This window comes from Panthera tigris, chromosome A2 (genome assembly GCF_018350195.1).
Source record: "Panthera tigris isolate Pti1 chromosome A2, P.tigris_Pti1_mat1.1, whole genome shotgun sequence".
Classification (NCBI taxonomy): Eukaryota; Metazoa; Chordata; class Mammalia; order Carnivora; family Felidae; genus Panthera; species Panthera tigris.
This window is the reverse complement of record NC_056661.1, coordinates 153,186,862-153,213,567: the sequence shown is the minus strand read 5'-3', so window position 1 is coordinate 153,213,567 and position 26,706 is coordinate 153,186,862. Positions and strand designations below refer to the sequence as shown.

At 48.9% G+C, this 26,706-nt stretch overlaps 1 protein-coding gene and 1 long non-coding RNA gene across 3 annotated transcripts in view; one reads left to right on the top strand and one right to left on the bottom strand.

Moving 5' to 3' along the window:
- Window positions 1–26,706, bottom strand: part of TBXAS1 (thromboxane A synthase 1) — a 155,403-nt gene that overhangs the window by 4,552 nt on the left and 124,145 nt on the right. The window contains exon 10 of the mRNA XM_007082622.3: window positions 3,657–3,748. Within this exon, the coding sequence (XP_007082684.1) occupies window positions 3,657–3,748 (92 nt within the window). The remainder of the gene's footprint in view (window positions 1–3,656; window positions 3,749–26,706) is intronic.
- LOC122235104 lies at window positions 1–26,706 on the top strand. Of its 2 annotated transcripts, XR_006213231.1 has the most exons (4): window positions 1–106; window positions 1,598–1,719; window positions 2,870–3,007; window positions 25,539–26,706. It is a non-coding gene; the product is annotated as an uncharacterized LOC122235104 (long non-coding RNA). The 2 variants fall into 2 exon arrangements; XR_006213230.1 differs by lacking the exon at window positions 1–106 and having other exon boundaries at window positions 578–1,719.

Below are 26,706 nucleotides of genomic sequence, written 5' to 3'. Positions count from 1 at the left end.
GCTCTTTAGACTCAGTTGGCGCTCAGTGAAAATGCATTCATCCATCTCGGTGCATCCATCCATCGAGCCTGAAGAGCTTCTCTTAGGCCTGGTTAGGGGAGCACAGGTACCTTTGAAGGGCTTGTTTCTGGGGAGGGGCTTGCAGGGCTACTCCCCTGGCCACGCTTTCCCTCATCCGTTCAAGGTCAAGCCTCTTTAAATTGCCCTCGCCCACCGCTTTGCTTTACCTAAAGGAAATTTGGGTTTGAAAATCTGATCTCGGTTCATTGTCTGTGTCACTATGGATAACTTCTACTCGAGGGGAAAACTTTTGGGCAGCTTGTTTACTGTACCAAGTGGCCATGGCACAGTCCCATTTCTTTATATATATGTATTTTATATATAGTAAAAATTATATATACACTAAAATTATATATATACTAAAGTTATATTTATATTATATTATATTATATTATATTATATTATATTAATTATATATTTTTTGATAGAGAGGGGGCGCAAGTGAGTGAGTGAGAGACAGAGGGAGAGAGAAGCAGGGCTCACCCGATGCGGGGCTTGAACTCACAAACCGTGAGATTTTGACCTCAGCCAAAGTCAGATCCTTAACGACTGAGCCACCCAGGCACCATGTATTGTATTTTTAAGGGCTAGACTATAGATTTTTTCATATGAACATAAAATTTCTGGAAGAATACCTGAACTTCTATGATTTCTTCTAAGGGATGAGACTGGGGTGGAGGATGGCAGGGGACTAGAGGTGTCAGCTTTCTCTTTGGACCCTTCTGTATTGTTTCGGTTTTTGGTTTTGGTGGTTTTTGTTTTTACTTTAAGTATAAGCATATTATTTTTGTAATATAGATAATTACTTTAAAATTAAAAATAATCTATGCTGGCTTTTACTTCACATTATAGGACTGGACTTTCCTAAATATCTTAGGGGAGATATAATTGTTATCCTAATTATTATTCTATACTCTTCTCACTTCTCAGAGAAATTAAGAGCAATCCGAGGCTCCTTGTGGGATTTAACACTCTGTTAAAGCTACCCATGCAATTAATATGTGCTTGGAGCTGGTAGCAAAACACCAGGGCTCAAATCAGAGCAAGAAGGTGGGGGTTTCTGATGTTGCAGCCTCAGTTCTAACGGGTCAAACTAGGCTATACCCTGGCATCCCCTTCTTTGTCGTCTTTACTGGAAATATCTTGGACCTGGATCCAAGACCCCCTCAAAGCCAGGGCTTTCCCTTCTGTATATGGTTGGGCCTCCTGCCGGGCTAGGCCAGCCCACACACAAGGCCAGAAAAATCTGCTGAATTATATTGCATAGAAACCTGGATTCACAGTGATAACACTTCAACAAGAGTTATGTTTTCCACAGGGGCCATTCTGAGATTTTGGGGGAATAGTGGTGTGTCAGTGCTTGGGAAAAGCCAAGATGCTTTTTTGAGATTAAAATAATAAAATAAAGTAAAATAACATAGAATTCTCACTGTGCCTGTATTCACCAAATCTATTGCTTGGGCTGAAGCGAATTGGCTTCTTGTCTGGCTGAAAATAATGATGGCTTGCCTCTCTCATTTCTGTTGTTTGATAACAGAAGTCAGCAGGGCTGACACGTTAAAAATTCCAACAGAGTAGGTGGGGAGGAAGGTGAGGCCCAGGAGATCACGGCTTGCCCAGGATTGGAGCAGGATGGAAGCGGATCATTTGACTGGAAAGGTCAGTCCTTCTTTCTCTTCACCTCGCACCTTACGTGGTGCTCCACCTAGAGTGGTGTGGCTTTTCAGATGTTCTGTCCCACTGATTCTCACCACTCCTGTGGGGCGGGCCGAGCAGACATTGTGTGCCCACTGAACACACAGGAAGCAGAAGCACAGAGCAGTGCAGAATTTACCCAAGATCACACAACAAACTAAGGGCAGTGATGTGAACCTGTCTTGACTTTCTATCTAAATTTGTTCTGTGATTACGGAGCACTGGCACTGTATGTGACCTTATGAGGGAATCAGCAAATCTTGTCCTGCCTTCCCGAACCAGCTGCTGGTTCTCTGGAGCAATGCCTTCGCTGGCTTCCTTTTTCATAGTACTGTTTATAAAAAGGTCACTAGGAGAATTGATCAGAGCATTTTGGCATTAAAGAGCCTGTTCACGTTGTCGCTCAACACATCATCTCCACAAGGTCTCGCGTGATGAGTTCTTGATTGGATTCAGATCCAGGAAATGACGTGTCTTTGATCATTGATAGACTTTCTTCCCGCTAGAGAACGTGACCGTTCAACCTTGCTGGTTTCTCTCTCGGCCAGGAGCCTCAACAACCGAGCAGGGAGCTGACTCCAGTTATCGGCCATCTCTAGGGTCCTGTAAAGGCTTCTTTCCTCTAGACAGCCTTTGTTCTATCACTGAATGTCTTATTTCAAATTTCATTTTAATGTGTATAGCAGATGCCCACAGTTCCCTTGGAAGGAAGCTAGGTATAAATCATTAAAAAACGAAGATTGGAGACAGTTTGCTCTGCAGCTCCCAAGGAAATCAGGAAAGGCCCATAGAATCTGGCCCTGGAGTTACTGGCTGTTCCCAGATCAGGGAGACTGAAACCCTGTGTGCTTGAGGACCGTGTGATTTCACTCCCTTCTGTGGAATTCTGTCTCTTTGCTCTGGGTCTGAACACTGCACAATCGCTACAGTCACACTCTCTGTGATGTTTTTGGTTGGAATATAATTTTGAGATAGCTTCAAATCATCCACATTTTCTCTCTTAAAATGGCAAAAGCTACCTCTGAATGGATTATGCGGTATATTCATTCATAGACATGCAGAGTGGAACGTACAATATATAGGGTTAAATGCTTTGTGTTGCTTCTGTTTCTAGAACCTGAAATCTGGCCACTGTTTCCCTCCCTAAGGGTCTGGGGACCCAAGTTAAGATGCTGTGCTCCCTGGAAGGCCTCGCTTAGGGGGAGTTGGAAAGAAGTGGAAGACCAGATTCCTGCTCTCAAGGCACTTACAGGTTGGTGTGAGTGGATGTACTTGGGCAAAATATTGCAGAGGGGTTGAAAAGTATCCAAGAATATAATATGAAGTACAGTCAGCGTGAAAATGCTGAGGGAGGAGAGGCAAATGGCCTGCAGTGGCGAGTCTTGGGTTGGAGTTTGAAGGATAGGACAAGTGTGGGTTGTTGGAAAGTGAGGAGACGCCTCCCAGGCCTTGGGAGGTCCCCCCTGGAATGTCAACTCCGAGGGCAGGGGTTTTATCTGTTTTGTACATGGCTCATTTCCCAGTGCTTGCAACAGCATTCGGCTCAGTAAATAGTTGCCAAATGAATGACTAGTGAAAGCCATTCCAGGCTAGGAGGCCAAAGAGATTGGCTTGGGTTGGGTAGGAAGGTCGTTAAGAAAAGCCCAGTGATGCTTGGAGAAGGTAGTTAACAGAAAGGAAAATGAGCCAGACATTTACTGCTGTGGGTTACTGCATGGAAGGCATCGTGCCCCAGGGGATACAAAGAAACCCAAGGCTCAGACCTCATCCTCCAGGAACTTGACTCCAGCATTCCTGATAACCCAGGTTGTAACAGTCTGAGGACTAGTGAGGACCTGAGACAGTGATGCCGAAGGGGCTTTGGGCAGTGTGTTGGGGGCGTGGGAGGGACTCGGGCGTACCTGAAAGCTGGTGGGTAAATCCTCAAGGTCTCTGCAGTCACCATGTCCAGGTAGGGCAGGTGTTCCTGGAGGCTGCAGTAGTCAGGGGCCGGCTGATGGAGGAGTCGTGACAAAGGAAGAAAGTTGAGTTATACCAAGTCACACAGCATTCTGGCTTCTCCATTAGCTTTACAGTCCCGCTCCAACTCAGCAGACTCGGAAGTGGAGACGCCACAAAGTGCAAAGTCAGTTCAATCCAAACTGCACTGGGCTAGCACTGCGCATGTCCTGTTGTACTTGTTTCGTGGTGCTGTATATTACTGGGGACCCGCCGGACCAGTTTGGCACCTGGGGGTCTCTGAGTGTCATAGAGACGTTTGGTTCCAACCCAATGACAGCAGCTTCAGCTGCAAGCATTTATTGAGGGAGGATGAGGTGGTGGCCACATATTGTATGGACACAACCTGACTTCCTCCTCCCTGCAAACCTGCGAGACAGCTGTTCTCCCATCTCTTAGAGGAGGAAACTGAGGCTCAGAGAGGTGGCCACATAGATACTAACTGGTACGTCATAAAGTTAAAGGATGCATAGTGAAGTCACAAAAAAAGTTCTGATAACAGAAACTAAAGAGCTATTTTAAATCAGTAAGAAAAGAAACTCATTAGGAAAATGGTCAAAGGATATGAACAGGCAAAACACAGAAGAAATACAAGTTGCCCTGATGAAAAATACAAATGAAAACGAGGAGATTCTGTTCTTCACTGATCAGATGAGGAAAGGTTGGGGAAAACTGATTAGATACTAGAGACTGAAGGTGTGGAAAAGCATGACCCAGCAGCCCGTGTTGGGGGGACACCGGTGCCCCTTGGACAATGCCCACTGGAGTGACACTGTCACCCTCACCCCTGGCCTGGGGAGGAGGGACACATGGGTATGAGCTGGGGAGCAGGATGTGGGTGGGAGGGCTAGGATGGGGTCAGGGAGGCTCATTCGCTGTTCTGCTAGGTTTCCCCAAATTCTCTCTCCCCACTCCCTACAGAGCCAAACACCTGCTTGGTGGGGGACAGCGGGACAGCTTCATTTCTTTCAACCAGGTAGTCCTGATGCAAGAGCAGTCTTCAACTTGGAGATGTGCTTTCTCCTCTCCTCCCCTCCCAGAGCAGTAGAGGGCAGCACCAGGAGGGGGGTGGGCAAATTCATGCTGCAACCCCCAACTTTCCAGGGGTGGGCCCTGAGTGGCCTTGCTCCACCCTCTGGGAGCCATTCCCAGGCCTGCAGCTGGCCACATGGGATCTGAGCCAGTGGTTCTCAGAGAGAGAGCTCCCTGGATTGGCCACATCAGGGTCACCCTAGAAATGCAGATCCCTGCCTTCCCCCGCCCCCCACCACAGACCAGACCAGAAACGGTGGGGTGGGGCCAGTAAGCCATCCGGTGAGAGCAGGTGGGCAGGCCCTGTGTGGGATGTGCTTGGTTTGCTTGAGGAAGATAACACCAGGCCAGCTGGCTGGAGCAGAATGGGGACTCCAGGGGACAGAGGGGAGAGTGGTAGGAGATGGGGTCGGGGGCCAGGACACATGGAGTCTTGGAGTCCATGGTAAGTATTTTAGCTAATCTATCACTGAACAGCCGTTCGATATAATGCAGCCATTCAACGATGTCTGTAGTATACTGTGGAGTAAAAAAGTCAAGTTACAGAATATGTGTAGTTTAATGTTTATAAATTTGCACGGCAAAGGGGAGGGGTTTCCATTTCTACTTTGTAGTAAAAAATAATAATGATTGGTTTCCCCAACTCACTCTCCTCCTCATTTCTGGGAACCCTTCCTTCGGAAGGTTACCGCCAGACCCTATGTTTCCACCTCCACAGCAGACCGCCAGGGCCTGCTCAGTGAGCGTGTGGCCCTTGAGAAGGCCCTGTGCTTGGAGCTTAACGCTCTTTGGTCGCCATCTGTGATTCTTAATCCTTTTACCTTCGAATTGGGACTTTGGAAGTAGAGTCTGATGGGACAGTGGAGGATGCGCCAGAGCTTGGAGCGTCACTTGTGTGTGGTCCCGCCTCTGGCCACCTCCCCACGACCCATTCTCAGCTGCCTGCTCTCCCGCCCCTGGTGCCTGGGGCCCAGCCTGGCCCCCCTCTCCCTGACGTGCCCTGTAACCACAGTTGCCCCCCTCCCCAGTCCAGGGCCTGGGCTCAGGCACAGAGAGGGTGGGGATGGGGTGCATGTATCCTGAGGCATCTTGAGTGGGCATAGTGGCAGCTGTGCCTGCCCTGGGCTGGCAGCATCATGGTGTGTGTCTCAGGGCTGGCCAGAGGCTGCGAATTGGCTAGGGCCAGCCTCTGCCCGCTTTTGGCCCAGGTACCAAATGTGTCCCGGCACAGAGGTTTTAAAGATCTTTGAAGAGGGGCGCCTGGGTGGCTCAGTCGGTTAAGTGGCCGACTTCGGCTCAGGTCATGATCTCGCGGTCCGTGAGTTCAAGCCCCGCGTCGGGCTCTGTGCTGACAGCTCAGAGCCTGGAGCCCGTTTCGGATTCTGTGTCTCCCTCTTTCTCTGACCCTGTCCCGTTCATGCTCTGTCTCTCTCTGTCTCAAAAATAAATAAGCGTTTAAAAAAAGAAAAAAAAAAAGATCTTTGAAGAGTCACAGTCTGCTATGGCATTGGGGGTGGACCTGTGGGAAGGAGTAATGCCTAACCCAAGTTCCCTAGACCCTGTCCCCAGCTGGGTCACGTGCAGGGGTCTAGTGGCTAGCAGGATGGGGTAGGACCCCTAAACATGCATGGGGGCCTAAGTCCCCAGCCCGTTTGGTATCCCCGTGCCTGATGGAGTGCCCCGTTGGGGGAGCCTGGAGAACCCTTCTTCTTCCCCCTAATCTTTAGTAGTTTGAATTGTGCTTGTTTCTTCTGGCCTGCGAGTCACAAAATACAAATTGTGTAATTTCAGTGATCCTGCATGTGAGTTAAATGCCCTGTGATAATTTACATTTAAAACCGGCATTGCATGATATAAAGATGAATGGTAAGATTCATGCTGGAGGAGAAGAAAAGAGGGAGAGCCTTTGTATTTACCATTAATGGCACTTTCCCCGAGTTTTGAATGAGGGGCCCCCTATTTTCACTTTGTATAAAAGAATGACATAGTTGGCCCTGCAGGCCATGGTTGATTGGCCCAAGGGTGAGCCTCAGAACCAAGGGTACAATTCTGGAAATTTGGATCTAGTGCAGACAAAAAGGAGTTTTTCTCCAACGGGTGGAGGCTGAGCTCAGGTGAGTCATGATCTGCTGGTGACCATGTTCTGCCTTGTGGATGAATAAGCAGAAAATTCCAGTTGGCTGTGAGAAAGAAGAAATGAATTAAATGTGCAGAGGGAAGTAGAGGCAAATGACACAGGAAGAGACCATTTCCTGGTGTCCCCTAGAGTTCCAGTTTCTGTTTGCCACCCTCCGACTAGTCACTAGCCCAGTGGGTGGTGAATCAGTACCCTTACGGCATTTTCTCATTTATGGTCTAAGTTGGCAACAGACAAATTCTGTTATCTGCAACCAAGGGAGACTTATCAACATATGCAGAAAATGTAAAAAACAAAAAACCCCAAAACCAAACCAAACAAACGAACAAAACACCAAACCAAACAAAACAAAAAACTAAAACCCCACGAAAAATGGTGGTACTGTGCACCAGAATATAGAACCATATTACAAAAAGAAAAAGAAACCAGATGTGGAAGCAACGTCCCTAACGGTAGATGGAATTGGTTCCCCAAACAAAATTTATGGTTTAGAAGCTGTCAGCATTTGTCAAAGAAAGAAAACTTTTAAAGGTAGGCTAAGGGAATTTGATGTGATCAAGTCACAGTCTTCATTATTCTTTCTCTGGATGAGCTTTTTACTGTGCTTCCAAGCTTTTGGCTCAAGATACACATGTAAACATCATCTTGGTCCCGCGGTTCTCCACATGATGGAACGTTAGAAGCAGTGGGCCGACTTTTACTATATAAGGGTGCTTGGGCCCTGCCCAGCCAGGGACTCACCTGTTGGTTTGAAGTGGGGCCTGGGCCCCAGTTCTTTCCAACCCCCGCCGTGGTTGTAATGTGTTGGGGGCTGAGACCACTCACTGCATTAGTCCTTCTGCGATCTACCCCCGCGATCCTTTCTGTGGGAGGAGTGGGCAGATGGGATGGAGGGAGGTTCACGCCTGCACATTTTAATCAAACCCAGGTAAGGTAATGAGGTTCCAATCCCTGTCCCATTGACAGACCAGTCTGCCCATCTGGACCTTTGCCTCGAAGTAGTTCTTTCAGGAAAATCAGGAATAAAAAGGTCCTACACCAATCATACCAGCAGAGGGCAGCAAGTGTATGGCAAATGGGGACTCCCTTGCGAGGCTGGGCCCCTACTCAGAATCACAAATTAAACTCCCAAAAGACTTAGGAATCATGAATCTGAATTTTTCATCCTAGAGATGAGAAACAGGAGACCCAAAGAGGAAAACTGCGAGGCTAAACTCACAGCTAGACCTTGGAGTAGAAAACTTACGTCCTTACTCATTCAGCAGTCTCTCGATGCACACCTACTGCCAGGTGCTGAGGATCCAGAAATGATCAAGTCTCTGCTCTTTGGGGAAGCCGACTTCTAAGCAAATCATTATACTGGATGTGGAATGTGCTGTAGGATGGACTTAGGAGGAACGGCAAACAGTTCGGTTTGAGAGTTCATTCATCCACTTATTCATTCAACATTGCCGAGCAGATGTGTGCTATTGGCCAGCCACTGTGCTAGGCACAGGGCACATAACTTTGACACACACTGACCCTTCCCACCCTCTTGGACCTTATAGTCCGTCCTAGAATGCAAACCAATGGTGAGGGTTTCAGAGCTGTGAGCACAAGGCTCTGTGGAAGAACAGAAGGACACACATCCCAGGCATTTGGAATCAGGGAAGCTAACAGGAGAAAATGAAGCCTAAGCCAAGGTCTTTATGATGGATAAAAAAGCCAGCGAAAAGTGGGTGGGCTTGTTTGGGTGTGGGTTTGGACAAACCAATCTAAAAAAAAAAAATCCGTGAGTCCATCACAGGACCTTAAACCGTGACTGGATATTTGATATACTTATGAAATTATGGTTTATTTGCTGTTGTTTTAATTTGAGAGATGGTGGGGAGGGGAAGAGAGAGAGGATCTTAAGCAGGCTTCACACTCAGCTCAGCATGGAGCTCAATCTGGGGCTCCATCCCATGACCCTGGCTGGGATCATGCCCTGAGCCAAAATCACAAGTTGGATGCTCAACCAACTGAGCCACCCAGGCTCACCAGTTCATTTGTTTTTAATATGATAATGGTATGGTTGTCCTGTTTTAGAAAAGAGTCCTTTTATTTTAGAGGTGTAGAATGAAATATTTACAGATGACGTAAGACTTCTGAGACTTTTATTTTAAAAAAACCCAAAAACTGGAATTGGGGGAAGGTGGGGAAATACATGAAACCAAAATGACCATAGTTGACCTCTTGTTGAGGCTGGGTGATGGGTACATAGCCCCCTCAAGTATTCTAATTTGTATAAAGTTTTCCTTCAAAAAAAAAAAAAGTTAAAATACTGAATAGAAATTGAAATAACAATACTGTGGCATAGCCTTTTAGATGCGTTACAGAATTAAAAATGGCTCTGTCAGGCTGGCCAAGTGGGAGAGGTGTGGTTTGGAGCCGGATCTTGTAGGACACTTGGCAGTTTTCTGGGCACAGGAGGCAGAAAGCCGTCCCACGCGGGGCAGCCTTTGGGCTGAGTCAGAAGTGTGGTGGGCGTGGTCGGTGGTGGAGCACTGTCAAGAAATGAACCAGAAATGGTACTTGTGCTCTATGGGTGCTATGTATTTGTCTTTGGCATCTAGAAAAAAAAATTACCAATAAAAAAATGTTGGGAGGGGGTGGTGTAGAATTCACTTGAAGTGAGAAAGGGAAAGAGAGGGTAGCTTAGTCAAGAGAATGCTTTCCCTTAGAAGCGGAGGCTGGCCAGCTCACCCCAAATGTTTACAATAGCAGGAGCATCCTCGAAGGCAGGAGGCCGGGAGCTCGGAGCTGAGGTTTCCGGCCCAGCCCATCCCATCCCTTGCTGTTGCCCTTGGGTGCTTGGACCCTCTGTGCTGCTCAGGGCTGAGGAGCACCTGGTTGGCCTGGAATGTCGGGAGAACTGAGGGGCATCTGAGCAGAACATCCTCTCATTTTGAACCAAGAAGCACTTTAAGCGTCTTGTGTTTCCAAAAGATCAAGATAAAAAGCCATCCCCCAGGGTTCTTCCTGACTTCGGTTACGCAGGCCATATTACTCAGAATTAGAATCAACCTGTCCTGCCTCCCACCCAGCGAGGCTGCTACTGCAGCCTCGCTCCCCGACCTTGGCCATGCCTCGGGGTAGTCACTAGGTCCAGCTGGGGTTTCCGTCCCTGGATCCATCCCTGGATCCGTCCCTGGATCCTGTCCTGGATCCGTCGCCCAGCAGCTGTGGCCTTGGGGCAAGTGCCAAGGGCAACATCAGCAGGTCACCTGGTCTGTAAGTTGGGGTCATGCCTGGCTCACAGGGCAGGGTGGAGGAGACTGTGAAGGTGAAAGATCTCTGCATCTTTGGTAATGTACCAAAGGAACAGGTAATTCTTCTGTTCGAACGTATCTGGAGGCAGGGAGCTCATTTCATCACGAGGCCGTCTGTTGCATGAATTAGATGAATCTATCAGGATGTGTTAAGGAAGAAAGTGATTTTAAAATCCCATGGAACTTATTTCAGCTGGGATTTATTTCATAAAATAAGCCACTGTGCTCTTACAAGTTTGAAAAGAAAAAGAAATGTTAAATCTTTTTTTAATATTTGATTTTGGGGAACATTGATTAAATAGTAAATATTTAATTACTAAGTATTGGGAAAAATAGAGATTTAAAAATAAACTGAATCTTTGCCTTGTGGTTTACATTCTCAGTCCAGAGTTCCTTGATTTTCCAGAAGGTTTTTTCATCTGTATGTTGATTTTCAGTGGGCAGTAACTTCTAATTTTACTTCCAAGGTTCTTGGTCTTTTAGTCTTTTACTCTTAGAGCTTAGATCTGTAAACCAATATTTAAATGCAAGGGATAAACCTGATGGTTAAGGGAACGTTATGGAAAATTTGTGGATAAATCCTTTTAAATAGGAAATAATACTGCCCTCACCTATTAAGGTCACCTTGTTACATTCAGATTTTTGTGTGCCATTTTCTTCGAGAGCTAGACACACATACACGTGCGCATACACGCACCCACACGTGCACACATGCACGTCCTGCCCCCACGTCACTCACACCTACACTTACACCACACACACGGTGTGTGCAGATAGAATGAGAAAAAGCAAATAAAAATGTCACTGCTTTCAAAAAGATTTTTCCTGGAGAGCCAGAGACCTCATAGAAAAATTAACGTTTTCTTATTTTGTGAAAGGAAATAGAAGTGGGGGCGGCTTCAATTTTGTCCTTCCCGAGGACTAACAAGGGCAGCATCGGATGGCACTAGTGAGTGCCCACGCATATGTCGCCGGACGTGGTGTTATATAAAGTGGGCTAAATTCTGCCAGCCTTTGCCCTCTAGAAGCAGGGAGCTCGAAATCCCTTAAGACTGGACATGCTAGCGTGGGGACAGCCAGGGGCTGTACAGCCATATGAAGAATAAAGATTTCCATTCACTCTCATTCCCTGGGGAACGTACGATAATAGTATGAAACCAAACTGCGGAAAATGTAACAACCTTCGCTTTGCCCTTTTGACCACCAGCCCAGGAGAAAAGCCCCTTCCCCCTGCGCCCGGTCCCCAAGATGCAGGCGAGGCCTGGGTGGGGATCTGGGCTCCTCACTGACCAGTTCTCTAAACAGAGGCTCCGACTTCCTGGCTTTGAGATTCCATAGATGGGCCCACGTGAGCTGTTCCAGGCTTGGGGCAAGAAGCAGTGGGGGATGGAGGGATAGGGTGGGCTATGAGGTGGGCGGGGGATCTTTCTATCAACATCACTGCTTTGCCTAGCCAGTGCCCAGAAGGTCCTACATGCTAACTTAAAGAATTTGGCAGATTTAGATGCAGACATGCATCCTTGCCTTAGAAAAGGTAATTAGGAGAGTGTGCATAGTATCTATTTATATCCACTTGAAAAGGAAAGAGAACCCATCTCACATAAACCCCTGGATTATTCCAGGTGCTCCTGTACTCTGAGGCCAGGCCATTAAGGGATTAGGTGACAAGACTGTGATGAAAGAACACAAACCCGCCTGTGTGTGCGCTCACTCACACACACACACACACACACACCACAGTGCCAGCCCTTACCACCGAAGGCCCTGGGTTGAGCCTTATCAATATCCCTGACTTTCCATAAGAATTCCTGTCTTCGGAGATCTAAGATAATAATAGCACTCCGCCCCCCTGCAGTATTTTACTGGGTACAGTAGGATTTTTACATCAGTTCTGTCATTTGGTCCTCACAACTGCACTGTGGGGTAGGTAGGGCAGTTTTTGCTGCCTATTTTATAGGTGAAAAAAAAAAAAACCACAGAGATTCAGAGAGGTTAGTGGCTTAACTAAGGTCACACAGCTAGTAAATAGCAGAGTCAGAACTAAATCCAGATCTTCAAATTCTAAGACTTGTCCATCATGCTGTACTGCATAGACCTCCCTCCCTCTCCCTTCCTCCCATCCTCCCCCCTTTCCCTTCCTCCCTCCCTCTCTTCCTTTCCTATTTTTAAAATATTTTTATTTATTTATTTATTTACTACTAATTTATTGTCAGGTTAGCTAACATACAGTGTATACAGTGTAGTCTTGGCTTCGGGAGTAAATTCCCATGATTCATTGCTTACATACAACACCCAGTGCTCAGCCCAACAAGCACCCTCCTCAATGCCTATCACCCATTTTCCCCTCTTCCTTTTGTTTTGTACATTTTATGGAGGAATCACATGCATACGGAAAAAATACAGCACAACCTAAAGCACAGAGCTCGGTGAATTTTCACAGGGCGAGCGTACCCGCGTAACCATGTCTGATCAAGCCCCCAGATATTGCCAGCACTCTGAGGCGCCCCCGTGACCCTGTCCAATCACAGCCCCCTCAAGGGCAACTGCCATCCTGACTTGTAACACGAGCGATTACTTTTGCCTTTTAAAAAATCTGTGTATAAACAGAATATGCTATCTGTGGGCTTTTGCCCAGGCCTGCCTGTGTGTGTGCGGGGCCAGGTCTTGGAGACTCAGCCACGGTGTGGTGTGGAGCCGAAGTGTGTCCGCTCGAGTGATTGGGGGGTGCTCCCCCGGCAACTCATCCTTTCCACCGTGAGTGGACGTTTGAGTCGTCCCAGTTTGGGGCCATTATGAATAAAGCTGAACATTCTTGTATATATATATATTTTAAGTTTATTTGGAGAGAGAGAGAGAGAGAGGGTGTGCAAGCAGGGGAGGGGCAGCAAGAGAGGGAGGGAGAGAGAGAGTCCCAAGCAGACTCTGCCATCAGCGCAGAGTCTGATGCGGGGCTCAGAGCCACGAACCGTGAGATCAAGAAATCAAGAGTCGGATGCTTAACCAACTGAGCCACCCAGGCGCCCCTTGTATATGTTTTTTTGGTGGACATACGTACACATTTCTGTTGGCTCTGTACTTAGGAGTGGCTTTGCTGGGTCATAAGGGAATTGGTTGTACCTCAAACTTTAAGTGAATCAGTTGGAAAACAGGTCATTGACATACATTCCAGTTCCTTCTATTTAATCTCACTATGGGTTTGACCCTCTTCCCTCTGCCGCCAGATTCCAACTCGCTGAAATGCAGCCACTATCTCTATTCCAGGAAAGGGTTGAGAGGAAAAAGTAGTGTATTATTTGGGAGCAGAGTTATTTATCCCTCTAGTGGGCGTGTAGGGAAAAGGAGAGGTAGAGACAAATAAGACACATCTCTAATCACCTGATTTTAAAGAACTGTCCCAGTTATCAGACATAAGGACTCATAAGCATAAAACACACTCCCAAATCAACTAGATTCGAGTCTTTGGATTATCTGTTGTTATGCAACGTTTAGGATTCTGTTCTCTCCATTAACAGCCAAGTGGTATATGATGTTTAAAGAGATAAGCCCCTAAGTAAGTGACGGTTAAATCACCCAGCTCACTTTCTCTGCACCAGGGAGAGAGTGTTTTGCATTTAATTTGCAGACCGATGCTTTTTGTTCACTCTGTCCCCACATAGATAGTATGTCTAGGACATGGGTGTGACATGCCTTTAGCAGAGTGTGGGGGCAGGGGGAGAGAGGAGACAAGACACAGTCCTATACATTCAACTCACTCTGTACTTGGGAAACTGTTGACTTGTTCCTTCAGAGATTTATTATTATGGTAATAGGGAGCCACTGAAGGTTTGATGAGTAGAAGTGACGCACTGAAAATGACTATAACTCTGACAGATGATGTAGAGGAGGACAGTAGGAAGAGCTGGTCAACAAGACAACAAGGAGACTATTGTAATAGCCTGGGCAAAAGTGAGGGTCTCTGATGACAGAGCAGTGGTCAGAGTGGGCAGGGGGTTGAAAGAGAAGCAGTGCAAGCAGTGATTCCCCATCTTGGCTGCTCCCCACCGAGCCCGGAGCCCTACCCCGAAATGTTCAGGTTTAGTTGGTCTGGACTGGTGTGCAGGAATTAGTAGTGTTCTAAACAGTCCCTGGAAAACTCTCATATGCAGCTGATACAGAGTCATCGTAAGGAAGGAAGACTAGTCCAGGGAGGTGAGTCTTCGGATGTAAGGGGGCAGGGAGTGAAGTGATGAAAGCGATCCCGAGGTTTCATTCCTGGGGGCACCGAAAGATGGACGGAGGACCAGTCCGGGTGGGCTGCCTCCTCCAGGAGAGCTCAGCTCTGGCAGGCTTGTGTTGGGGAAGATGGTGTCCCACTCAGCTGCACAGAGGGGGATGAGTCCCCGGGATGGGGGCTGGAAGAAAAGCAGGGCGCCAAGGACTGAACTGTAGGGCTTCCCAGGGAAAGGAGGCTGAGGGGCTGGAAAGGAAGAGACTCTGGATAGTCTCGGGTCTCCTGGACACAGCCATGGGGATAAAGGACAAGGAATGGCCTTTGCATCAGTCAACTGAATGAGGGAGGGGTGGGCCAGCATCAGCAGGGTTAACAGATGAGCTGGTGGAGAGGGGATGGAGCGACGGGGAGTGAGCTGGGGCTGGCATGCCACTTCCAGGGGCACACTCCCAAGAATTCGGGGGACCTGAGCAAACCAAGGGGGAGAAATGAGAGCATTGCCACACGACTGAGCAGCAGACATGTGACAAAGGAAAAGTACGTGCTGCTCCTCTCATTAGTGGGGCAGACCCAGGATGATGGTATAAGGCGTGGGGAGAACAGTTTTGATGCAATATAGGGAAGGATTTTCAGATGACTAGAACTTCATGAAATAGACAAGCCCCATGCACACTGGAGATTTTCAAAAGCTGTCACTGAGCATCTGAAGAGGTTGCTGGAGGATATTCATGGATCCCTCATTGAAAGCAGGTAGACATGTGTGACCTCATGGTAACTTCCACATCTACGATGGTCTGAAGCGTCATGACTACCCCCCCCCCCCCCAAAATGGCACCGCATCTACCCAGGGACAGCCTGTGACACTAGCAGATCCTGGGTCACCTGCTGGCTGAAGAAATGTCACGTGAAGGTGGAGAGTGATGAACTTGCCCTATTTACCCCCCACCCTCCACCCCCAGCACCGCCCCCCCCCCCCCCCCCCCCCCAGCCCTCATTCCTGTGTGCGTGTTGATAATTCAGTCTAAAAGTCAGAGCCCAGGTCAGGTGCTGTTTGGGGAAATGGTAAACAAAGATAAGAGCTTTAAGCACTGGAATTTATTTTTTATCCACTCTGCCTAAAAGCAACTGCATGTTAAATTTAGAAGGCTGGCTTCCAGACCCCTCCCCACCCTCCTGTTTCCTGCCTCCTCTTTACCGCCCATGCTCACAGCGCTGTCTTGCTGACCATAGAATAGGAAATGTGTTTGGAAAGCCCAGGAGTCTTTAGAGGCTGCCTGCCTGGATGTTTCTAGAAATGTATCATCTCTGGGCCTGGGAGAGAGGGCCATTTCCTCCGATAGCTGGCTCTGCCCACCATCCCAGCAGCAACCGTCTCTACCCAAATATTTACCCACACGTCCTCTAGGCAGGGCCACCGTACATCGGCCTCACACTGTCGGTAGGTGAGATGCTCCCCAGGGAAGTAGCCGCATTTTCAGCAAGACCCCTTACAATTTATTTACAAAGGTCTCCCTCACGCCTGGGAATCTATAATTGAACAGCTCTCTTTTCTATGTAGGTTAAATCCCTTTGCAACCAACTCCCAAGAACCTGTAGAAATCCTTTTGTTGGCCTGGAATTCTGTTGTATTGAATATTGTTGGAAATAAATGAGCCATTGTCTGGACTGAGAATTTTCTGGTTAGATAGAGATCTCCACTGTGATGCGATTTATTGTGGCAGGATTTTTTTTTTTCCAGCTCATTTTAAATTCCCTATTGCCTGCTCAGTCCATTTTCCCATCTCAGGATATAAGTGGGGAGGGCTAGGCTGAAGCTAAAAAAAAAAAAAAAAAAAAAAAAAAGGAAAGAAAAAAAGAAAAAAGTCTCCTTTGCCCAAGAATGCTGTCCAGAGGCCTAAATGGAGTCTGGGACCAGATTTTAGCGAGGAAAGAGTAGTACATCTACTCACTGGCTTAGGAGAAAGGAGTCACAGGAACTGGCAGCCGGCACATGAGTAGGAGATTAGTTACAGGATGATAAAGAGCCTCAGAGCCTCAGAAGGTCCATGAGTTCAACCCCCCGGGGCCCCACTGCACAGATGAGGACCCACAGCTCAGAGAGGTGGGGTGGCTTGTCTCTGCCTGTGCTCACACAGGCTCATTTACTGCTCTTAAAAAAAAAATTCCACTAACCCAGCTAAGCTTTAAAATATATTCAGCCCTACTTATGAGTACGTTTTTGAAGTTAAAATAAAAAAAAAACAAAAACGTAAGGAGCAATTCACTATTTTTCTCTTTTATAATCAACTCTTGAGATTTTGCATTTCACGGTTGACAGACAGAATTGTAAGTGGAAAAGCAGAGATGTGGAATTCAACAGATCTGACTGGAGGACAGTGGGCAAGTTATCAAGCCTCACCAAGATTCAGTTTGCTCATCTGTGAAATGGGGACAAATCACATTTCAAAGGGTGGTAGTGAGGATTCCTCAGAGAGTGCCAATTGGGATTTTCTTAAGAAGCTCTGTTTGCAATTCTGCTTTGGGGCATGAGGTGAGGAGTGCATGTATCAGATTTGCTTGTTTCTAGAAGTGCTGGTCAGGGACCCGGTGAGTCCACGGTAGCCTCAGGCGTGGGGTCTTCCCAGGAGGGATGGAAACGACTGTGCCAGTGAGAATTAAGAATTCACTGGGGCTTGGGGCACCTGGGTGGCTCAGTTGGTTAAGTGTCTGACTCTTGGTTTCGGCTCTGGTCACGATCTCAAGGTCTGTGAGTTCAAGCCCCACATCACGCTCTGTGCCGACAGTGTGGAGCCTGCTTGGGATTCTGTCTCTCCCTCTCTCTCTGCCCCTCCTCTGCTCGCTCTCTCTCTCTCAAAAATAAATAAATAAACTTAAAAAAACATTAAAAAAAAAAAAGAATTCAGTGGGGCTGCCTTGGAGGAGACGCTGGCGAGAGGCCCCACTCCTGTAATCAGAAGAGGGAGGAAGATGCTAGAAGATAAGCCCTGGAAGACATCGCAGAGGCTCCTGGAGACCTGCCTCAACTCTTCCCTAAACAAAGAGCCTTGCAGAACACCTCCTGTCACCTTGGAAGATTCTGCTTTGCCCCAGAGGAGGTGGACATTCCCAGAGTTTGGGTGGCTTGCCCGGGGCCCCATGGCCAGACATTGGGAGAGCTGGCCTTTAGTCAGAGCCTGTCTCCAGGGCTGCCTCGTACCCTCCATGATGGCTGTCTTGTCACCTCTGTCACCAGACACGATTTTAGCCCTTGCCGATTTTCTGCAGCTGGTGGCTTTTCGTGAAAAGGATTCCTTGTCAAGAGTGGCCTCTGCAGTGGCAAGGCTAAGTAAACATGGGCCCCCGAGTAACAGCTAACATGAGCTGCCCTGACAGTGGTGGGCCCAAGGACACCAAAAAGCATCCCTCCCTCCCCTTGCTGCCGGAGGACTGGGTTTGAATACAGGAGGATGAGGTTTTGGGGGAAAACCTTTTTTTTTTTTTTTTGTAATTAAATTTGGGGGTGGGAGGAGACTCGCTAAATCAGACAGCATGTTCCTCAGAGGCTTGATAGCAATTTCTGTTCAGAGGAGCTGAGACGCTAAATTCCTACCTCAGCCCCTGGTCTGCTGGGTCGGGGCCGGAGCCTCAGGGGAAGGGGGGCTGCTGAGGTCCAGAGGGAAGGCTGGGCCAGCCGGCCTGCGGGTGGGCTCCCCCGGGCGTCTCTGGAATGGCCTGGCAGATGCTTCCTTCATACCACGTTACAGGAGGTGGAGGGCTCACCTCCCTGGCGTGGGCATCCGGAGAGATGATGGTCACTCCCTGCCATCCTTCTCATGCCCAAGTGTGGGGAGAGAGGGTCCCAGGGAGACTCCTATCTCTCATGGAACGGAGGAGGGTCTCATGGAATGAGAGGCTGAGTGCTCCCAGCCCAGGCTCCCCATTCATCCCTCCATCTGCTGAGCAAGCTGGGCCTGTGGGCCCCTGAGGCAGCCAGCGAAGGCTTCAGTTAGGGGCATCGCTCTCGAGCAAGCAGCTGCTCCTGTGGACAGAGCTGCCAGAGCATGAGCCCTCGGGGACATCAGCCCGGTCCCCACTCGGGGAACTTTTGTTACCCGTTTTTGTTGTCATTGTTGCTGTTTATCTGATACTGGGCTGTTCTCTAATGTAGGACGGAACCCCAAAAAAGGTGACTGTGGCCACGTGAGGGGACATTACTGCTCCCTCCCTTCCCCTCTGTGAAAAAAGATTCTGTTTATGTTTTCCTATCTTTACGCTTTTATTTGATGTATTTATTTATTTTAAAGATCTTTCCAATAAGAATTTCATCTGTCCTCCAAGGGTCCCCTTAGCAACCAACCTCTGGGGCTCCCCTGATGTTTGCAGACCACCTGGTCCAGACCACTGTTGTACCGGGAGTGTGTCCCCCACGCTTGCTGTGTGCCCCTGGGTGGGTGGGGGCCCTGGGGGGGGGGAGGAGCCCTGGGGACCCCCGCTGAGGCTCACAGGGAGGGAAACACAGAATGGGGACATGGAGGGGGCCCTGTGGGGGCCACCCAGTCTGCTCAGGGCAGGGATTGGGGGGCATCGGAAACACTTCCCGGAGAAGGGGAGGCTTATGCCGAAGCAATTTTCAAAAAGCATTTGTGCTCTTTCACACAGAAACAATAAAAGCACTTAAACAAGGTTTTGGAGCAGAATTGAACCGAGTTCCTTCACAGGCGCATCGTTTATTGCCGTTTTATTGGAGTGCGTGCTCTCTGCAGTTTATGCCTCTCTGCTTCACGCCAACCACGTGGCAGCCCATGTATCGTGGAGGTGGCACGTGTTAATTACGGCAATTTGTTTTCGCCGTGGATCTTAAGGAATCGTTTGTCTCTTTTGTCTTCTGCGTCTGCTGCTCCCTATCAGGGCCAGGTGTGGGGTGCCTGTCCCCCGCGTTGCAGTGAGGCTTCTTCAAGGGACTTGACCTTCAGGTGGGAGCAGACTGGGGTCTCTGAGGTGCCATAGGTGACAGTGTCACATCAGGAGGCCCCGGGCAGGGGCCGGTGGGCCGAGGGATTTTTGCAGGACGATAGCTCCAGGCAGCCTGGGGTCAAGTCCACGGCCATGGGCCAGGGAGGGTTGGAGGTGTGGACCTGGAGGGAAGCTGGGTACTTGGGGACAGAGAAGTGGCCTTAAGGAGGTGGGCGTGGCTGAGCTGGGCCAGGCCCATTTGCCAGGCCATGTTTCCTGCCCATCATGGGGTGACAGCAGATGGCCTCCAGGAACTCAAAGGGCAAGGGCCTTGCTGCTCTACAGGGTCCTGGACAGGAGGCCCAGGAGTCAGGACCAGAGGTGGTGGGGTGACTGCCCAGCAGACATAAGGAGGCTGGGCTCCCTAGAGGACATGCGGCTCACATCCTGCCACACAAGACACAGATCGGAGAAGTTAGCTCTTGAACTGCTGTGTTTGCCAGGAGCACAGACTGCTGGCGGCTTTCCTGCCCGTAGTGCTGGCCCCACAGTATGGCTGTGACAGAGGAGTGGGGTGCTGGACCAAGGACACCCCATTGCCCCTCAGCTGCCACCTTTGTGATGACCTCCATGTCTCCCCTCCGGGCCAAGCCTCTGAGTGAGGGGCCTGGAAGCCAGCTCCAGGTGACGTTAGGACAAGGGTGGGGACAGGAGAAAGAAAGCCTGGCCTGGGGCAGGGCTGGAGTGGGAGCAGAGAGCGGAACCAACAGTGTTTTTATAAGAAGGGAAGGCTCGCAGCTACACTGAGTATTCGTTGACCAAGTCCTGGAGGACAGGCACAGGGCGAGTTTCGCGTGTATCATTTTATTGAGTTTCTGTTTTACAGATGAGAAAACCGAGGCTCAGAAGGGTTTGTGCACAAGGTCAGCAGGCAGAGAGAGGGTGCAGCCTGGCAGAAATAATGCTGTGTGAGTGAGAACCCCTGTCTGCCCTCCGAAGGCTGACAAGGCCAAGCCAAGGAAAGCAAGGAAGGAGGACTTTTTTCTCTTCCCGGTTCGAGAAGGACGCACAAGGTTGTGCTCATGCTCTGCTCCATGACCGCGGCAGAGGGGCGGCCTGGGGACGATTGGAGGCTTCATAAGATAGCACGTAAACTGAGGCAGGAGCACATACTTGGGCTGGAGGGACGGGAGCGTTCGGGAAGAGGGAGCCCCTGCGGTGGCTGGGGGAGGACAGGACTCTGTGAGTCCAGAGTGTCCGTGAACCCCGGCCAGGCAGGTGGGGAGTGTGCAGTGGCTTCTCCCAGCTGAAGTGCGAAAAGCCCTTGCAGAAACCTCTTGGGTCCTCCTGGGTGCCTGGCAGAGTGGCTGGGCTGGGGAGGGCCCTCGTCCCAGATGGGCAGCGATGTGGGGCGGCTCCTTGGGAAAGGAGAGGGAGCCTCAGAGAATTCTACAGTGCTTGCTTTTGATGTGGTAGCTGTGGAGAGTTTCTGCCTTGTCCTGTTCCTGAGCCTTGGACCTGTAACCCCCATGAGCACCTGGGGAGCTCACTGGCCCGTGAGGAGGCCCCTGCTCTGTGCGATAGTGTCCTGTCAAACTGGGGTGGGGGGGGGCTGGGCTCAGGGCTCCTAGCTCAGGTTGCCTACCCCTCTTCTCTCTCTGACCCTAGCTGGCTCCAAGCTTCTTCACAAAGAGCAGTTGCTCCAAGACTGTCCCTGGGTCAGTGTGCGGCCACCCCTGAGGATCCTGGCCAAACTGATACATATATTTGCAGAGTTTCCTGAAGATCGCACAATTCCCAGCTGTTCTTGATTTTTTCCTAAGGGAAGGGCACAAGGAAACGGTCTTAAATGGCAGCAGGAGGAGGGCCCCTGTGGGATCTTCTCAAGGTTCATTAACCCCACAATGAGTCACCACCTTCCAAAGAAACCGTTCTGATGTCTTGCTCCCTTTGGCCCAGACCGTAGGATGCTGTGATCTTTCCCCAGTAATCTAAGAAAAGAGTCTTTCCCAAAAGCTCAGACTAATGGTAGGTAGGGTTGGATTTCTGGTAGGGGAGTTGAATTTTGTAAAACTGCAAATCTGTCTGATGAGAAAACACCATTTGTTGTGACAGAGCCCTTAACCCCCTGAGCTCAGGGAGGTCCCGTGAGGTCTTCTAGGCCAAGGCAAGGCTGGCCTGGGCAGTCTGCTCTGGTTTTTGGGACTCCCCAGATCACTTAGCTTGCCGGTGTGGTGTTTTTTAAATGTTTATTTACTTATTTTAGAGAGAGCGCGCGAGCACAATGGGGGAGGGGTAGAGAGAGGGGGGGACAGAGGATCTGAAGCGGGTTCTGCACTGTCAGCACAGAGCCCGATGTAGGGCTCGAACCCACGAACCGTGAGATTGTGACCTGAGCCGAAGTTGGACGCTTAACCGATTGAGCCACCCAGGCGCCCCACCAATGTGGTTTTTTTAAGGTAAATTAAAAATAGGGCAACAGTCATATGCATTTAGAGCAAAAACGTCTGGAATTCACTTGGGAAAGCTCTTCATGTTCCCGTGCGTTACCTTTCTTTCTGATGAGTGCTCTTAGTGGAAGTATCATGTTGTAATCAAAATTGTGCTTTCTGTAGCTGTTGTAGGCTCAGAGGCCCTGAAAACTGATTTATGAGGAGTGAAGCTAGGAAACACAGGGTGAGACTTCACACGTATGTAGCCAAGGAAGGAGGCCTCGGTCCTGAACATTCCCATAAGAGTACCGGCCAGTCGAGCTGGAAACAGTACAGTACAGTCTAACGGAAAAGCCGCATGCGGCCTCTGTACCCGGTCGTCAGACTGTCGGTCAGTCTTGGCCAGAGTACGTCTCCTCTGCCCCAACCCATTTCGGCCTCACTTGGGGTGTGAGAACTTGAAACTCCAGTCCCTGTTGAGGAATGGAAGTGAGATTCCCGTTCTGGGGTCCCCCTGGCCTCTGGGCTCTGCCGTGGAAAGAGCAGGGAAGAGCAGTTTCCTCTTGCGTTTTGATTCATGCTGGTTCTCAAGTTCAGCTGCACCCTGGAGTCACCTGTAACGCCCCACAGGAAATGGGGCCTGAGGGTTGAGTCTCAGCTGTATCTTTAAGTTCCCAGGGCATTGCTTAAGCCCATGGCTTACAGAACGTTATATAAAGTCTAGCTCTGTGCAGACAGCCTGGGGAATTCTTTCAGGGTCTTCCCCCTCTTTCCACATCAAGCTTCCACCTTGGGAGCCAGTATTGTGCCTTGGGTAGAAGCCCACAGGAGTCACATCGCCCACATCTGAATTTGTGTCTCGCTGCTTCTCGGCTGTGTGACTGTGGTCAGCTTCACTGTCAGCCTCAGTTTCTCACCCAGTAAGATGGAGGTAATACAAATACACCTCGCGTAGTCGGCAAAAAGCCTGTTTGCAGACGGCACTTACCAGTGCCTGGCACACAGTAAGCGCTTGGTGAGTGCTCACTGCTGCTTCGGCTGAGGAGCTGAGGAGTCCTGTGTGCCCCTCCCCCCATCCACATCCATCCTGGTGTCTTGAGCCCTAGGTTCCTCCCCTCTGGCCGGCCTGTTTAGATTGACTACTCTCCTCCGGCAGGTCTGACCTTCTCTCTGACTTGGTTTCTCCCTGAAGATGCTCCTAGAATGCCCACTTGGCTTCTCACACCTCACCTGAAGACTAGGCCCCGCCACCACACCATGCTTGGAACAGGCTCTTGGGTGCCGCCCCAGTGCAGGATCTCTGTTCTCAGACCCCCGGTTGCCTGGCACATGACAGGAAAGGAGATGGGGTTGATGAGGTGAGGTGGGATCAGAGCCTGTAACAGATCCATTCCCTCGTTCCTTAGGGCCCCCAGGATTCCCATGGGCTTTGGGGCTACCGTAGTGAGTCCCTCTCTTTGGAGCCTCCGGTCGGGCCAGTGGGGGGAGAGAGACGAATCGCATACACATAAAACCACAACAGAGCTAAGTGTTTTGAAGAAAAGATTTGAAGAGGGTGAAGTATGAAGTTGTTTACCATGCTTTGGAACGCTTGAAGGGGTTAATTTGGGGGGGGAAATCAAAGGAAGTACCTTTTCTATCCAGTGTATTTTTTTTTTTTTAATTTTTAAAATGTTTTTATTTATTTTTGAGACAGAGAGAGACAGAACATGAGCAGGGGAGGGGCAGAGAGAGAGGGAGACACAGAATCCAAAGCAGGCTCCAGTCTCTGAGCTGTCAGTACAGAGCCTGACGCGGGGCTCGAACTCACAGACCGTGAGATCATGACCTGAGCCGAAGTCGGAAGCTCAACCGACTGAGCCACCCAGGCACCCCTCTGTCCAGTGTATTTGAAGCTTGTAGGACTTATTACTCTGCAGAGTTGCAATAATTGAGATGTATTTTGACAAATTCAGGGAGGGTAACTGGAGAACGGGTTATCAATGGCCGCCCCCCGTCCCCGTCACTGGAAACAACCATCATGGAAGCAGCTACTGTGCTCTCCTCTGCACCATCTGCTCACACCCTGGGTCAGCCTGCTACTCCGGCTGTGTCACCCTCTAGAGGGACACAGGCTGGAGGGAGACTAGGGTGGGCAAGGGACTTGAAAGTGTGCCACATGGAGAAACTTTGCAGAAGCCTGAGGGGTGTCTTTTAAAGGGTCATTTACATGGGCCCATGTAAATTGAAGGCTATTGAATGTAAATTGAAGCTATAGGTGGAAACTATAGGGAAATGGATTTGTGGATTAATGGTCTGGTCCAGCTGTTTGAAACATGGAAGAGGTGAGCCCTTCATTCCTGGAGTGACCAGTGGATGATGGGTCCCGAGCAGGTGCCCAGGAGAGGGCATTCGGGATCAACCAGCAATGTCTGAAATCCTTCCAAGTCCTCGGGTCTTGGTAATTCTACCGTTGTTTTGTTGGTCTCTGGCAGAAAATAGTGTTCTGGGGAAATAGGATGTGAAAAGAGGAACTCTGTTGGAAGGGAAGGAGGGCAGGAAAAGTTCCAGGCTGAAAGGGAGGGGCAGCAAGGGACCCCAGAGGGGCAGTGAGGGATGCGGGAGTGGCAGCAGAGGGGCTGCTGGCCGAGGGGCACAGATGCACGTGCTGAGACCCTGGTGGATCAGAGGCACATGAAGGGACACGTGTCTCCTTAAGGCTTCTGAGATGACATCTGTACAATGGGAATGACAGGAAGAATCGAAACAACAGCAAAATAGAAACAAATGCTTCTGGGGCATAGGCACAGGACTGCACGCTAAGTGCTTTACATGTGTCACCTCATCTAATCAGCCCCAACCGAATGGAGCCAATAGGTTTATTATCCCCTTTAACAGGAAACTGAGGTTTACGGTCATGTGGCTGGTTCAGGGGTTCAACCTGGCTTTGAGGCAGGGAATCCAGCCTGGAGCCTGTGTCTAAGCCATCCGCCCAGCTCCATTCAGGGTGGAGGAAGATAAACTGGGGAAAGGGAGCTGCAAATTGCTGTCTGTGAGTCTTGCTATGAGCGTCTTGCTTCGTGCATCCCCGAGGAAGGTGGGTTGTGGCTCCCTGTGCTCAGCCATGAGGAAGCCAAAGGCAAGATTATTCTGCGGGGTGGAGGGAGAGCGCCAAGTTAACTTCTCCGTGTAAACGGACTGACTGCTGAGCTAGCACCAGAAGGAGCTCTGCATTTGGATTCTGCAAGCCAGGATGTACTCTTTTAGGGCCACGATAGGAGACACGGGAAAGGCGCTCTGGGGACCACGCGTTGCTTTGGACTTCGTCATCACAGCTAGGAAAAAAGTACACGTGGAGTGGATGGTCACAGAGAAGATCTAGAGGATAGTAAACTGAATGATTGTAAGATTCCAGAAAGTCCTGAATGTGGTTTGAAAATCTAGACTTAGTATGTGAGAAAATATACAGCCTCCATGGATATCTCTTGGATTGATGTCTTTTTTTTTCCTGCCAGTGTATTCCTGCCGGAAGTATTCCTGCCAGATGTTTGCGGACATCTCAGCTCAGCACACTTCCATGTGCTGATGGCAGAGCATAGGAGTTAGAGCAAAAAGACTTGAGCTCTTCAAGTCTGTGTTTGCTGTGTGACCCTGAGAAACACACTTAGCCTCTCTGAACCTATGTTTTCTCAACTCCGAAAGGGACTATTAGAGGGAACAAATGGTAACAAGTAATAGTTACTATTCTTATGTTTTTCTTACATCTCTGGCAGTGCCTGTCTCCAGGGGAGAGTACATGGAAGTGTAAAGATCTCCTGAGGCACCAAAATAGTGAGACAAGGTTGGGCGCAGAGGGGAAGTAAGATGCTGCGGATCAAAGGGTAAGCGCCAAGATGAATTAGTTTGAATGTTTTTAGAAGTCAAGTGGATGTCATAAGCAATGATATAATCACTTTAGATCAGCAATGATATAAATCTTGGGAATTTTAGAAGAATCTGAAGTAATAACAAAGTGGTTTAGGAATAGTGTAATTAGGTAAAATAAAACAAAAAAGTGGATCCTAGAATGTGTGTTATAAGTTGGAGATAGGGAAAATGGACACTAAAAAGTATGGTAGAATGAAACCAGAAACACAGGCTTGGGAGCTGAGAGACCTAAATTTCATTCCTAGTTTAGCCACAAATTAGTGAAATGGACTAGGAAAGTCTCTTAACTGATCTGACACATTTCCTCATTTGTAGAGTGGATTAAAAAAAAAAAAAAGCTCCTTATTCACTTTCCTGAGTTATAACCCTCTAACCCAGTGTTTTTCAGAATGTGGGCTATGAACCTTTAGGGAATTGTGAATTCAATTTAGGGGATTAAGAGCAGCATTTTAAAAAAGGAAATAGAATGGAATAGAACATAGAGTATATCACACCTAGAAGACTACATATTGTTTCATAAAACATTTGTTTAATTACATGGGTATGTCTGTACTCGGTTGACTTATAAATATATTTCTTATGATGTGTTGTGGTCGACAAGTTTGAAAACCATCGCTCTAACACTCCCAGGGCTGCCCCAGGAAAACTCAGGTATGTTGCCTAGCTTAGTTTCTCCCTTTGCATTTGTACCTCTGTGATCTGATCCCTCTGACTCTGCGTAGCGATCCCAAGAGCCCTACCATAGGCAATACCTGCTCCCCCCACTGTGACCATAGAGCCAGTAGGGGATAGGGTATTTATGAAGTCAGAATAGAGTTGCCAGATTTATCAAATAAAAATAGAAGGCTTCAGCAAACTGTGAATTTCAGCTATGCAATGAATCATTTTTTAGTATAACCATGTCCCAAATATTGCACGAGACATACTTACACTACAAAATGATTCTGTGTTTATCAGAAATTAATTTTTTTTAATGTTTGTTTGTTTTTGAGAGGGAGGGACACGGCATGAGCA